The sequence below is a fragment of the Myotis davidii genome, unplaced genomic scaffold (genome assembly GCF_000327345.1).
Source record: "Myotis davidii unplaced genomic scaffold, ASM32734v1 scaffold61, whole genome shotgun sequence".
In the NCBI taxonomy this organism is placed as follows: Eukaryota; Metazoa; Chordata; class Mammalia; order Chiroptera; family Vespertilionidae; genus Myotis; species Myotis davidii.
The window spans coordinates 1,654,079-1,669,754 of record NW_006291729.1 but is presented as its reverse complement, the minus strand read 5'-3'; the positions used below and the strand labels follow the sequence as shown (position 1 = coordinate 1,669,754).

The window sequence follows — 15,676 nt, the reverse complement described above, 5'->3', positions numbered from 1 at the left end:
TTCCTGGGCCGGGGGCCTCAGGCCGGGGCGGGGGTCAGAGCCAGTGATCGGGGGGAGATGGGGGTCCCCTGTCCAAGCCTGGCACCTCTGGCGGAGGCGTCAGGCCTGGGCAAGGGGCCAATCCTGCGATTGGAGGGTGATGGGGGTCAACGCCTGAGGCTCCCAGTATGTGAGAGGGGGCAGGCTGGGCTGAGGGACACCCCCCACCACCGCCACCCAGTGCACGGATTTCGTGCACCGGGCCCCTAGTATATATTATAAATAGCATTGGGAAAATCACATATACTAAAATTTAAGAACACAGGACAGTGATTACAGATGAGACTTTAGGGACCAGATGAGTTCCTTGACATAAGTTGATGCATGAACAAAAGCTATTCCTATTTTTAAAATAAAGATGATTGCAGTATTTTAGATTATTGGATTGGGTTGGAAAAGAAGACCACATATATCTCTGCTGTAAGTCCATTTTCTTGAGCTAAGATAAGTTGCTAATGTTGCTTACATACCTGTGGATTTTCCCTCATCTGTAGTTTTTCATGGAGTGCATAACTATTGGTGATCCATTGAGCAAGTAGGGTCCTACTGGAATGGAGAAAGCTGCATTCTGAAAACTACTTCCTGTCTTTGTCTTCAGTTCTCTGGTATTCTAGAAAGCATACATAGCCAACATGATTATATACATTTTTATAAAAGAGAAAGATGATTTCCTGGCTGTTTCCATCTTAATTATGTTATTGATGGAGGGAAAGTAAACATGCTCATGCACATTCAAAGTGTGATTTCTAGATCATAATTTATGAAACTGCCATTTCTAAAGAGTATTCTTAAAGTATAAATTTGCAAACCTCCCATTACAGATTGCTTGATTTGGCATTTAAAGACTGGGATTGGTCATTTGATGATGTTGATGGTGGTGATGATGATGACGATGTTTTTGATTTCTGAAGAAGTAAATGGGGTAAATCAAAAAGTGAAAAATGAGTTATTTTAGAACTTTCAAGTAGCGCATGCGGTTTGCACTTGGGTTTTCATTATTTTTTGCTACTTTTGAAATTTTATTAATTTTTTAATAGTACATATTTAAAAAGTAGTTTTCAAAAAAGTTCCTAACAAATTTTTATGTTAAGTAGAAAAGTGAAATGCTATGTTCAGATTCTTTTTTGGCTATATACTTTTCAATACAATTGGAATTATAATTTTTTATCTTAGTAACAAAACATGTAGAAATAACAAAAGCAGCTAAATATGGTACTTTCTGTTTATTCCAAAGAAGCCATATTCAGAGAAGTACAATTTACAATGTTTTCAAGTTTCTACAACTGTATTAGTTTGTGAACATAGCATGAGGTTCCTTTCTCCTTCCATCCTTTCTCCTTCCCTCCCTGCCTTCCTCCTCTTTCCTTTCTAACTGCAAGAATTGAAACCGTTAAAACTTTGTAAGGCTAATAAGTGCTGTGAAATAGTTGTTTCTGATCTGGGCTTCTTTGTGATGCTGTGAAATGTTTGCTTTTTGGAAATGTAATGTTTCTCTTGCTGAAGGATGCCAATGATCTGGTGTGGAAGTTCTTGTGCTTTTAGAAAATGTAAAATAGTTTGGTTAATAGTGGCTGGAGTAGATTTGAATGAAAATTTAACCTGAGTTAAATGTTTTGCATGGGATGGATTTAAAAAGAGGTCTGTCTTAATCTAAGTAAGCACATTGCAAAACATACTTAAATCAGGTAATATTGGGGATCTGTTTATAACAAGGATATAAAGAACATTTTATTTACTACAATGTGTATGTTTCCATTTCATAGATTTTAAGGGTCAAATAGTCAAGTAAATCCTGGTCCATAAGTCCACTGTTCTTTCAGCTACCTGAGGCAGCCGGCAGTTAAGCTCCAAGTCAAATTTATGTTCACATGAGTTATTCAGCGACATATTGTCTAAACCTGACAGTCAGTTAACTGTATAAAACTGTGTGTCATGCTTGTAGGCAATATGGAAAATATGAAAAAGACTATAATTGCATGTACCTAAAAATAAAAACAGTAGCACGGTAAATATGTTTTATGCATGACTTAGGTGTTAAAACTATTGTTGTTGGAAGACTATCTAGCTTAATGGTGTACGTGGAATGCTTAACAATCTCTTATTATTTCACTGTCTCAGCTAACTTTATTTTTCCTTTCTTTGCAGCTAACTGCTTTCTATGAATGCAGTCATTATTCAAGGTGATCCTATTCTTCCAGTTAAAACAAGACTGAAATATGATGGCCCAAAATTTATTGAAAAGCTGTATTTTCCTGAGAGACTGATACACACACATACATATTCCCTTTATTCCTGCAATATAAATTATAAATCTTGGAGAGATTTTTCTAGGCTCCTTTGGAACAACAGGTTGAACCAGCGGAGATTGGTTAATAGAGTAAGAACATCATACACAACTCTTCCAAAAGCTCCATAAATCTCTCTTGGTGGTCACTCACACTCACACTACATGGCACAGAGGGTTGAGAAGAGTCAAAGGAGTCATCTGTTCAGCTTCAGCAGAGAGATTTCACCAGCATGTTCGCCGGAAGAATCGGAACAGATTTCACTACAGTGATATAGACTGCATCTTCAAGAAGTGACCATTATACTGTGTGTGTGTGTGTGTGTGTGTACGTGTACATGTACATGCACATATATAGTACTGTAATACTGCAAGAGGGTTTTTTAACTTCCCACTTTATTTTTTATACTCATTAATCAGATATCATTACTTACTACAGTTGCAACTATGCACTTGTATAAAGCCATAGCATTGGGGTTATACACTCATCTGTGTGGACCTGATGGAGCTGCATGTTCATGTTGCTGTAACAGAAACTTTGAACTTAATGATATCGGTTTCCTAATGCTTCATGATAGGCAACTTTATCCATTTTGAATGCCTTAATTTAATTTTTTCCAAGTCTCAGCCCTTTTCTGTATTAAAAACAAGTGTTTACCAACTCTTAGAATGCAAATTTGCTTTGCAGAAGAAGACAGTGCACTATTTTTACATATAATAGTTATCAATGTCGGCCTATTTTGATTGTCTAACAATTTTTTAAGGTATGGTGATAGAAACAATAATGGATAGTATTAGAACTAATATATCTTTTATGTATATCTATTATCCATCCAACCCTTTTTACAGACCTCAGTATTAGTGTGTGACTATGAAATGTTTTCTTTGCTTGGAATTTGCTGACTACCCTAGATATGTTTTTATTTCTGGTAAGGATATTTGTGACTATTTTTACATTTCACACTCAACATTCAAAAATTATCTCAAATATAAAGAAAACTAAAATATACTCTAGATATATTTTAAGTATTGACATGTGATCCCTTATCCACACAATTGTGTATGGCAATATTTCAGTATTGGGTTTTGAAAACTGGTGCCTAGGAAGAGGTGGCCTCAAAGGCACTTAACTTTTTATTTAAATGCTGTTAAAATTGCAGCACATGCAGGACCATTCCTGCTGTATTTCTCATCCCACAGAAGTCTATTTTTTACTGTGACAGTATGCATCAGTGAGAAGCATCAGGTAAAAAATTGTGTAGTCTTTTATCAGTCTCTATATACATAAACACATACAGTTTGGTGTGATACTGAAATACAGCATCTGATATTTCAATGAAGGAACTAAGACATTTTTCATTGTTCCCTAGGGGGTCAGTGTGGAGATGTTTAAAGTTAGGTCCCCAGTTATAGATATTGTTGTGGAAACTGAAGAGTGGCCTGTGGCTACCGATGTCCTGAAACAGAATCTCGTTACTCTTCAGTGTCGGTCTGCACTCCCCCATGCTGACTGTGCTGAAACGAGGTGGCATGCGGTAGGCGGTCCCTCGCAGGTGTGTTCTGCGGTCCTGGTTTGGGAGCACAGATTTTTTTTAAAGTAAGATTTTAAAATGAAAAATATATAAAATTTATATAGAATAAATATTTCCACTCATTAGACTTGTTAAAAGGAGACTGAATTAATATTTTATATAAAGATTTTGTTACACTATGGGAGGTTCTATCATATTATTCTGAATTGGAGAGTATATATATATATATTTTTAATAAACTTTATTAAGGTAAAATAATTTGAAGTTTACACATGAATAATTGAAATATTTGAGTAAAAATGGCAAAAGTTTAAATTTTGAATGCTGTATATAAGAGAATATGGAAAATCATGGTGTGATGCAACTATACAAGGAAGATCAGTGTGACTGTTGGGGATTGGGGGAAGATAATCTAAGGGGTGAACCAAATCTCTCCCATGGAGATTATTCACATTATGTGGTTTGACATAAGAATTTATAAAGCTGTCCAGCTAACAGAAATGTGCTTAATAAAAGATTCTGACCTTGGGTAAGAATTTGCTTTTTACCCTGTTGCTGGTTTCATGTACGAACATGAATGATGCATGCACCTACCCAAATGTTCTCTTCCCAGCACTCACTCAATGTGATACTGACTTGGTATAACAGCCAGATTTTGTGCCAGCTTCTCTTTTTCTGGAGGCTCCAAAGCTTCCAAGATAAATAAAAGACCAAAAGTTGCTTCTTTCCTCACACCTGATTTCTCCTAGAGCCATAAATACCTCCTATTGAGAACTAAGAAGTAGTGAATACTGGGATTTTCTTAGAGTTTTGTACTTTTGTGGGGATAAGTGAGACAAGTAGAAGTGAAATTGGTATTACTGTTGAAAATTGGTGTACAGTGAATTTTTGAAAAGTATTTAAAAAATTGTTATCTAGAAGCAAGAATTTTTTTTTTAATCTGAACATTTAAAATGCTGTAGCCAAAGCATAAGTGTCCCAGTCCATCTAAAATGTAGGTGAGTGTCTACAGCTGGCCTACGCTGGGTACAGGAGTCTGGCTGGCAGGCGCGTTCTGTCTGCCTGGGTCCTGGAGGAGCACTCGGCGGCCAGACCCCGTTGCAGAAGTGCTGCGGCTGCTGCTAATCTGGTCTAGGACCCTGGTGGCCACCAGGCCTCGGCACCACGTGCCCTTGTGGAGCTGCTCCAAGAAGCCTGTTTCTATACTCCGACGGGAGGAAGTCACACCTGAGCTGCTCCGCCTGCACTGACACTGCTACTGACTCCCGTCCTCCGGTAGGCTTCAGCTTCCGCAGGCGGGGAGCGGCCGCGGCTGTGGCTGTTCGTTGGGAAGCACTTTGAGGAAGGGCGCTGTGTGACAGTGCCGGGCGTTATGCTGGGGGACGCCACTGGGCTCCTAGGTTCCCTTCCCCACAATGAGTTTTGTTTGAAGTTGTACTAAGTTGAACTGCATGGTGTATGTAGATAATCAAATATTTGATCAGCTGTCCCCTTTGAACAAAAATCACATCCCCCTGATTTTCTTTCTTTTAAATTTGCTGCATCTTTGTAGTAATGTAATTGTATTTTATGCCTGCTTTTTATATTAAAAAATAAATAATTAAGACACAAGCTTTTTTATACTTTTCCTGTGAAATACTCCTGGCATGCTGCAACCTAAAATTTACTCCCACAATTTGCCTTCCCTAAAAAGATGGGTATAGCCAACAAGTCATAACTAAACTTAACCCATTGTACACCATAAGCGTCTGTAGACACAAGTGGCCAGCCTTCCTCACACACCACGTGCGTCTATGGGAAGAAAATACTTTCCCTAAGTGGCAGCCCTGACCAACTTTAAAATCATTTTTCGTGAGAATTTTCAGCTGAAAATATTCAAGAACAACCGAATTGTGAGTAATATATTTATTTTTATAATATTCATTGCAAATTTAGTTGTATTCTTCTTTATTTTAATACATTTTATTGATTTTTTTACAGAGAGGAAGGGAGAGGGAGAGTTAGAAACATCGATGAGAGAGAAACATCAACCAGCTGCCTCCTACTAGGGATGTGCCCACAACCAAGATACATGCCCTTGACCAGAATCGAACCTGGGACCCTTCAGTCTGCAGGCCAACGCTCTATCCACTGAGCCAAACTGGTTAGGGCTAGTTGCTGTTTTTTTTAATTCAAAATATCGTGGCATGTGGGGATGGTTTCCGTTTTGGATGCATGTTAACTGGTTAAAGACTTGTTAACTAGTTAAAGAGTTGTGAATCTTTGGCCCTGTCATTTATGTGCGGAGAAATACAAAGGTAGAGTTTCACCCAGGAGTCTGCCTCTGATTTGATGTTGGCATTTTAAGGGGCATGCAAACCTCCACTCTTGTGTTGAGGATAGAGGAGAGCCAGGGTGGCTGTGTTGTAAGACTAGTGTGTTGACAGGTGGTTTCCAGGAAGCATTTCTCTGGTAATGCAGTGCGTTCTTTCCTGGACATGGCTTGGCTCTAACCTGGGCCAGGCCGCTCACCCAGCTGAGTGCCTTCATCTGCAAAATGGAGATGGTTTACTGCCAGGGTCCTTGTGGGATTAGCTCGGAAACTGGTGTGAAGGGTCTGAAATGGCTCAAACGTTTATTCCCTTCCCTTGGATGGAGACTGCCCTCCAAGGGGGCATATTCTTAATGGAGTGACTTTAAACCAGCAGTTCTCAACCTGTGGGTAGCGACCCCTTTGGCGGTCAAACGGCCCTTTCACAGGGGTCGCCTAAGACCATCCTGCTTATCAAATATAGTTACATTACGTTTCATAACAGTAGCAACATTACAGTTATGAAGTAGCAACGAAAATAGTTTTATGGTTGGGTCACAACATAAGGAACTGTATTTAAAGGGCCAGAAGGTTGAGAACCACTGCTTAAGCAATGATAAAGTACTAATAAGAAAAGTATGTGTAAATATTTGTTGGACTAAAGTCACAATTTGTATGTATACCAACAGATTGTAATTGCGCACGAGAAAGGATTTACTTGGATTTTTAAAAAGTGACAACTGATCTAAGAACTACAGAATGAATGATGTTATTTTTAGATGCCATGTTTCTGTTCCTGCTGTTCCCAAGCAGTCGTTCTAAAAGGATTAACCACAATCTATATTTTTAAATGGCACTTCACATAACTGAAAACTAATCACATTGAAACAGTTTTAAGACTCAGCGGATTTCAAAATTTGAAAGTTTATTTTACACAGGAAGCCAAAACATCCAATAAGCATCATTTACTTACTGCATATATGTATATACACACCAAAATAATGCCATTCAGTTATAAGGGGGAAAAGAGTTTTTTAAGTGTTAGGCTTTATAAACTTTTATAGAAAAATACCATGTATAATAATTTTGTCATGTTTAGAAAGATACTGTAGTGAGAATAGAATCCATAAGGATTGCCAGAACTCAGCAATACCCTTTACTACATATATTTTCAATACACAAAACCTGGTTGAGATAAGCTGTATTTTGTACCAAATTCTAAGAATGGTGGATTGCATGGCTGTGGCCTCTATAAAAATGACAGCATTGCCCGGCCAGTGTGACTCAGTGGTTGAGCGTTGTTCTATGAACCAGGAGGTCACTGTTCGATTTCTGGTTAGGGCACATGCCTGGGTTGCAGGCTTGATCCCCAGAGGGAGGCATGCAAGAGGCAGCCAATCAGTGAAATGATTCTCTCTCATTATTGATGTTTCTACATCTCCCTTTCCAGAATCAATAATATATATGTGTGTGTGTGTGTGTGTGTGTGTGTACTAATACACACACACACACCACACACATACATATATTTAAAGCAGTTTTTAAAAAAGGCAGCATTGTGCTTAAATCAGAGCGTGAATTGCTTCATCACAGAGATTGCATCCAATAGTACATTTTGTTAGGAATTACTTAAAGGCACAGTATGAAGTTAAAGGACTGCTTTGGCATATGAATTCAAGCCAGTTACATTTTTGCTTGCCCTGATAGACTTGTGACACGTAAGCAGGTATTATACTGTATTATGATACAATAAGGCCATCCTGTCATATCTGTTGCAATTAGACACTAGTTCCAGAAAGTGAACCCCTAGTAATTGATTACAACTCTTCTGACCGAGCAAAACCCACTTGATGCTCATTTTTTCTGTGGAGAGGACTTATTTCTTAAAAGACTCTGAAAGCTGAAAAATAGAGTCAGCTCTTTGGAGAGAACTTAATCATGACTTTTAAGAGGCAAAGCAATCTCAAAATGGTTGTTGGATGGTTTCCATTAACCACCAACCTTCTCAACACTGCAGATATCCGTGTCCCAACTTGACCTAGTAAAGTGTGGGGTGGGAGGGTCATTTTTAAACACGTGTTTGGATGGCTCTTTCAAGTCTAAAATACCTTTGGCTCCAGAGTTTCAGAAATGATTGACTAATTTATAAAAGACCTCGATTAGCAATGAGCTCTTCTTTCCTTTGGTTCAGTTACTCCAAATCCACTTTGTGTGTCAGAATTACGCATCCATCATTCAGCCTTTACACCCGTCTTCCGGTAGCGGAGGACTGTCGCTGTCACCCACAGGTTTAAAGCCAGCGTGACCACAAAACGTGTAAGGACTGAAGGCAGCCAAGAAGAGAAAAAAAATATGTTAAATACTGTTTTCACATCAGAGAACAAAATTATTCTGCTCTAAAAGCCTAAATAAAGTTCCACACACCCCTCTCCCTCAAAGAAATGAGACTTAGAACTACAGATCATGAGAACTTTTGAAAAACTTTGGTCCCAAATGGGTTCCAAATACTTCTGGGAAAATGATCTTCTCATCATGACTACCATTGGCCACTTGGCCTAACTTCATGAGTAATAATTTCTCATCTTCAGTGTTTAACTTGGAGGAATCTGGCTCTGGCTGACAAGGAGTATTACAACTGTTCACTCCCCTTTAGTCATATTTTTAAGTCTTGAGGGCAGTGAGGGGCGTCTCAGAACACCGCATGGGAAGGAAAGGTGTGGAGCACTCTCTTAAGGTCAACCTGAAAAAATGCACGAAGTCAAAGCCCAGTCTATATTGAGGTAACCATGGAAACATGGCTCTCAAAAAAAGTGCTGGTGGCGGAGCACTCCTGGGAAAGAAGACTGATGAGGTCTGCCTGGGTGTAAGCCGCTTACTAGTGAGGTATTAATGAGCTGAACGGGTTTTCAAAGGTCATCTCCAGATACAGGGATCACTTTCTGGGACAAGTGTCACCTTAGGCGCCCTCGGGTGTCACAAAACAAGTGAGAACGTTCTCAGTCTTTAAACTTAATTCTCAATGGCAGGTGGTTCTGTTGGGTTATGGTTTGGCCCTTCTTTCCACGCAGGGACTTCGGTCCTGTGAGGAAGGCCTGCCTCCTTCCCTTTCCTCTTTTGGCCCAAGTTTGTGCTTCGACCACAGCACGCTCACTCCCTCACTCCCTCTCAGAGTGACAAAGTGTCTGTGACAAACCCCATCTGTTGTAAACATTTCCCAAAATGTTTGTACAGGCACAGTTTGGGAGTTAAAAACTCTTAGGGTAACCCACGCATTTTCTCCATCACAGGAACCCTTTTAAGAAAAGCAAGGACATGGAGTCAAAAGATTCTGTCCCTCCCCTGCTTTCAAGGGCCTCCGCTGCTGTGGGCTGTTTGAGGGGCTGGACCATCATGACACCACCTTCCCTGCCCTCCTCAGGCACCCCATGCGCAGTCCCGCCCTTCTGACACTCCCAGGCCAGGCCTTGAGTCCTCTCTGCTCCTGACCTCACGCTGCTGCTTGTAGCAGTCTCTTCCCACCTCCTCCAGGTCGCCCATCTTCAAGCGGACCTTCCCAGCTTCCTCCAACCCGGGCAGGCTCCCTGCGGGTGCCCATCCCGTCCTACTCTTTCAAACATAGTTCACAGTATTTTTCAGTAGCTAAGTGTGTGGTTGCTTTCCTCTCCACTCCCACTGGCCGTGCAGACACTCCACAAAGATAGGAACTGACTACCAGGCACCACAAAGGAGATGCTCAGTACAAACACGGTGACTGGCCTCTACATGCATTACACGGGGAGCCGGTGACCTGCTAAGGACATTGACAAACGAAGGCGGCAAAAGGCATATTGAAAAAGGAAGTGGCAGAAAAATATTTTGCTTACTTGTGAGGTCATTGGTAGTCATTAAGGTGGTTATTATTCTTGCTGCAACAGAAGATTTTTGGCAATAAATACCAACTCGCTTCTCAGACAGTTTGGTATTTAGCGAATGTCTTTCCACTTTAAAGACAGGACTTGATGCTCGCTGTTCCTGAAAGACTTGGCTAGCACAGAACACTCACTAGCGCTGTAGTTCATAAAGCAGCAACGCCAGCCATGCCCCGGCCGAGCTCCCCTTCCGCTCTGTGGTAACTCACACTCGCCCACCCCAAACCCAGCTTTTTGAAAATCTCATTTACATAATAAGCCCCTGAAAAGGTTCATTGAAAGGCTCCCACTAACTAAAATCCATGTTAAATCACTGAAGTCTACCCCCTTATTTTATAAAGGAAACAGAGCCCTCCCTCCCCCCCCCCCATCCCCCGGGCGGATGCGGGATTCGGGGAAGGACTCCCGTGGCGGGAGCCTGTTCTTACTGGCGCTGGTGTAGGAAGCCAGGCCCCAGGTCAGCGCGCTCACCGCCCCGGAGTCCTGCGTCTTCCACAGGCACTGCAGCTGCGCAAACTTACTGGCTGCGCTGATGAAAGTACATAAATTCTGTGGCAGGTAAAACGGAAAAAAGTTAGGAGTCCCCTCGTGAGAAAAGAGCACCACAGACGGAAGGCCACCATTTGAAGCCACTATTTCAGGTGAGCGAATAGCCCATCTGTGCCAGGGCAAGACCCAGGTTGTGATAACCCGCCATCTCCTCTGCTGGGTGAGCACTGCCGCCTGAAGCTGGTGAGAAGATGGGAGTAAGAAGTCACTGCTTGGCCACGAGGCTCATCAGCCCCCTCCCGCAATAAAAGAGAGGCCCAGCCCGGCTGGCTTAGCTCAGTGGTTGAGTATCAAACCTATGAACCAAGAGGTCACCGGTTCAATTCCCAGTCACAGGCCTGGGTTATGGTCTCCATCCCCAGTGTGGGGCTTGCAGGAGGCAGCCGATCCATGATTCTCTCATCATTGATGTTTCTATCTCCCTCTCCCTTCCTCTCTGAAATCAATTTTAAAAAAGATATTGAAGAAAAGAGAGAGAGACTTTACTGTGTTTCAGAGCCCAGGGAGGGCCAGGCCGCTTTGAGCTACGGCTCACAGAGTCACAGCAGCGGCTGGGGCGTCACCTCTGGACTTCTGGCTCCTGTAATGAGCCCACGTGGTGACGCACCAGGCCCTGCACCCCTGCCAGGAGACTGCCTCGCTGGCCCGCTGCCTGGCTGCGCCCACCCAGCACCTCTACAAACCCACTTCAGCTGCGGGTGGAGTAGAGCCTTTCCTTTGGGGACACAACCAAGGCCTGGACAATCTCATGATACAGATTCAACTGCCAATGGTCCGGTTTCTCTGTCACAGAGTCCAACCCAGAACAGGACTGGAAGGAAGAAGGGTGCTTAGATGTTGGGGGGAAGGGGGTGAAATGCATGGGTTGGGTGTGGCAGGTGGTAACTTGTGCCCTCTCTTCCCCTGGGTGGAAACCTCCACTCTGTCACCTGGAGAGATCTGTGGTCACCTGACCCCCATCGGCATCCTATTCCCACAGCATGCGCATTTGGGCCTTAACCAGGAAGGAAAAAAGTACTAGTATAGGGCTCAGTACCCTCTTTCGAGGACAAAAAGAATGCATAAGTGGCCAATATGTAATGACTAACTGGACCGGAAGATCTTTAACTTCCGCTCAGGTCCCAATCTGGTTCTCCAGGGCGCAAAAGGGAAGTAAAACACTTCCCAGCACGGACGTGGGAGTACTGGCACCCTGTCTGGAGAGCCTGCCCCTTCTCCCACCGCCCTTCGCCCTTCGCTGCAAATGAGCAGGGTGAACGTTTGACCTATCGGGTGCTCGGCGGGGCCGGTGACAGGGAGAGGAGTGGCAGGCTGCTGGCTCGGGCGGCACTCACCATGGCCAGGTCTATGATCCACTTCTGCAGGGTGAGCAGGAACCAGGACGTCACAAATCTTACCGCGTGTTAAGGAAGTGGCTTCCCTGGCGGCTCCGGCAGCCTCGCCGGACCCCGGTGAGAACTCGGTAGCCTTGGAAAAGACAAGGCCGGCTCCCAGTGCCCGAGCCAGGAGTCCAGTGCACAGCAGTGGCTTATGGGAGAAGGCACAGAGCCCCAAGAGCTCGGCCTGCTGCCGGGTTGGGAATTCCCAGGGGATTTTAGCTTCCGGTTTCATTCTCCACCCTGCATCACACAGGCCCTGAGTTCAGCTCTTACAAGGGGCCAACATGATAAAGCAGGCACGTCCTGCAAACCCGTGTCACATGAAACTCTTTCCACTCTTCACGAGCCCCTGCGTGAAAATGGGGTGACAGCAGCGGGCAGCAGAGCTGGCCCACAGGAGGAATAGACAGCGCAGCTAGGGAAGCTGGACAAGCTGGAGGGGCGTGGCCAGGCCCTGAGGACCGCCGGGACCTCTGCTGTGACCACGGGCAAGTTCAGTCCTGTCTCTCCACCTTGGTTTGCTCATCTGCAAAATGGACTTGACATTCTTTGCCCCCTCTTCCTACTCAGTGCTTTGTGGCTCATTGTAGGGACCCAACAGGTTGCTGTGAGTGTAATTAAGAACGTGATTTAAATGAAGGGACTGAAACAGACAATGTTCTGTGCTAAAAGTCAGTAGACCAGCTACTAGCAACCTGGGCAACACCAGAAAGGCAGCCTGAATCCAGGTGGATGAAAGCTGGCTCCGTTTTAAAAAAGAACATTTGCAGTAATTTTTGTCCAATATTCTACCACTGCACCTCATTCCATTCATCCCTATAGACATTTTATAAAACTTGGCCTACACTAGCCACTACCGAGACCCTAGAGAAGACTTTTCTGTAGGGTGGCCAGATTTAGCAAATAAAAATACAGGGCACCCAGTTAAGTGTGAATTTCAGATCCTAAACAATTGATTCGTGTAATTATGGCCCCTGCAATATTTGGGACTTATTTGTGCTAGAAAGTCATTCATTACCAAGGTGGCAACCCTACTTACTTAGGTGCCATATGTCACAGCCGACAAGAGGCAGTAATGAACATCCCGCTGACATTCCAGAGGTGCCGAGGGCACCCACATTTTCGAATCTGCAGCCTCCCCACTGGCACAAAGGGAAGTTGTTGCATTTTATTTAAATAGTAAATCACGCCACGCTTTTCAATGTCAGAGTACTCTGTGCTCAAAAACCTTTAAGCAGCTGGGGCTAACCTTGAAGTGCCCAAGGGCAGGAGGACTGTGCGATCCCTGGGTTTGCAGAGGGAAACTGAGTCAGGGGGAAACGCGATCAAACAGCAGAGGGTCAGGACTGAGCACACCCAGGTCCACTCTGCAGAGGGGCTTCTAGAAAAACAGCCACGCTGACTGTGCCAGGCCCTGAGCCTGTCCTGTGCTCCCGGGACTTGCTAGTTCCCTCAAAAACCCTAAAGAGACATCATTGTCCCACCTCACAGACGGGCAGCAGCAGCTTAGAGGGGTACGGGCCATGGCCAGGGCTGCCCAGGCGGAGCGGGCTCAAGGCACTCGGGGCAGACAGGCCGGCAGCACCTCCCCCTCTCCTCTCTGGGAAAGACCAGGTCACAAGTCCCAGGTGTGGCAGGTTTAACGGACTGCCAATCAAAGGCTTGCCTGGCCCTTTAAGGTGTGAAATTCGAAAGCCAGGACCTGGCTCACGGAAGACAGGACGTGTCTGTGTGAGGACCACACCCCCGCTGAGACCCTCCTGAAGTTTGCACGAGGGGCCTGACCTTGACCTTGAGCAAGCTAACAGGTGACCAGGTGTGTCAGCGCACTGCGTTAATGTCAGACATTCTCATCACCTGACTTAGGTTCTGTGGGGACATCTCCCCCTAAAGAAAAGGCTTCTGCTCATCAGGCCCAGCAGGGAGCTCCCAATCCACCTCCCAAGCGGCCAGCTGGCCCCACGGGTGCCCTGGCCTGGGAGGGGAGGGCACCTCTGGGCGGTGGAGACCTTGGCTCGCCTGGAGTCTGCATTTGGGATTCTTTTTAGCGGCACCAAAGGCACGGTGGGTAACGGGCCTGCTGAGTGGCCCAGCTCCATTGCTGAGTGGCCCAGCTCCACTCTCAGATGCAGAAGGATACAGGGCGACGTAGGGCGCCGCCCGGTACACGTTCCCGTTGAAACGGAACACGCAGAGTAGCAGGATGAAATCTGGGGGGAAAGTGGGAAGGGGGAAGAGGGAGGGGGAGGGCGCCTTACCCTGTGCGATGAGAATGGGGTACTCCAGGTAGGTCAGCAGCGGGTACTCGTAGTAAACCTGGTACCGGAGGAACACCAGGAACCTGGGGAGAGGGAGGGTACCCCTGAACTCGCTCACCCGACAGGGAGGCCAGCCGCACCCAGAGTGGCTGCAGCCGGAAGGTGTGAGGAGGAAGATGGAACACAGGGTGGAATGTTCAGGTCATGATCTCTGTGGTTTTTGGAGCATCCCTCCCGGCTGGGTTCTGGGTGTAACCCGCACAGGCGTTAGGATGGTCACTTACAGTGAATTTTACGGAGGGCAGTGGGCTGACCAGGATTGGAGATGGACAGGTCTGCTGTCCCCAGAGCTGGAAATCTGTCTGGACAGCTGTTCCAGTAACAGCAAAAGTGACAGCAGCGATCTGTCCGGCCCCACTCTGATCCCCAAGCCCCCTCCCCACTACAGCTCCGGGGTCCTTTCTGTGCCCAGTCCTCTCACTGGCATCTCTGTGCGCCAGCCTCCACGCATGGTCCCTGCCGGACCCTTAGACCAGCCACCCCGCTCCATGCCCACCCCAGGCTCCGGGGCCAGAGGAGCCGCAGCCCTGCCAGACTGCTGGTTTTGCTCAGGGAACTGTTAGGTAAGGTGACAGGGGAGGGGCTGGGTGAAGCCCTGGCCTCCTTTATCTCCAGAAGCCGGGCAGGGAGTGGGCAGGCGCCTGGCTCTACGGGCACCTGCCAGTCCTCCCGGTGCAGGTTCACTCCTCTCCCTGCCCAGGGGGTGGGGTCCCTCACCCTCCCCTCTGCCAAGCCTTTCCAGACAAGGCCTCTCATTGGCTGCCCCCCCCCCTCCTCTGCCGCCCTCCTTCCCAGACTGGAATCCCCATCCCGGGATGCCCCACGGCTGCCCCTCCTGGAGCGCTGGTGCCAGGGCAGGCCCTCAGAGCCTCCGGGAGATGGGAGCGGGGTGGGCAGGAGAGAAGGGGGAGCGAGGGGCTAGACCGCTAGGTTTCTAGGTTGTCCCCCTCATTCGAATCTTCCCGGCCAAGTCCTCCTGTCTGCGACGTCCTGTAGGTCTTTAGACACGGAGTCACCCCGTGTCTAAAGTCACCCCACCCCGATTCTGACGGATGAACCTTCACCTCCGGGAGCGGCCTCTGCCCTCCCCTTCAACCCAGTGTCCCTCCTCCGCGGCCTCCAAAGAGCCCCCCATTCTCCCCATCCGCCCCACCCCACCCCAAAACGTGGAGTTTTAAAGTCCCACGGTCCTCGGAATAGTCCAACCCCTCATATTACAGGCGAGGAAACCGAGGTCCTGGGGGGAGGGAGTTGGGGGTGATGTTCAGTCAGACCCCCGGAGGAGGGGTTCTGGGAGATGCATCCTGCTGCCGGTCCGCCCTGCGAACCTCGCCGGGGCGCTGCGATGCTCGTCACACAGACAAAGCGGGGCGTGGT

The 15,676-nt window shown here is 46.1% G+C and overlaps 2 protein-coding genes across 2 annotated transcripts in view; one reads left to right on the top strand and one right to left on the bottom strand.

The window, feature by feature from the left end:
* The window catches only part of ROCK2 (Rho associated coiled-coil containing protein kinase 2), a 68,127-nt gene extending 62,664 nt beyond the window's left edge, over positions 1-5,463 (top strand). Inside the window, exon 33 of the mRNA XM_006765179.2 lies at positions 2,185-5,463. Within this exon, the coding sequence (XP_006765242.1) occupies positions 2,185-2,188 (4 nt within the window). The 3' untranslated portion in view covers positions 2,189-5,463. The remainder of the gene's footprint in view (positions 1-2,184) is intronic.
* A 2,157-nt stretch (positions 5,464-7,620) lies between these two features.
* Positions 7,621-14,438, bottom strand: PQLC3 (PQ loop repeat containing 3; the record flags this gene model as incomplete). Its single annotated transcript, XM_006765178.2, has 6 exons — positions 7,621-8,468; positions 10,009-10,050; positions 10,482-10,602; positions 11,937-11,994; positions 14,122-14,191; positions 14,240-14,438. Coding segments are annotated over 6 exons (582 nt in total), but the record flags the coding sequence as incomplete, so codon positions are not given.
* Positions 14,439-15,676: the final 1,238 nt, after the last annotated feature.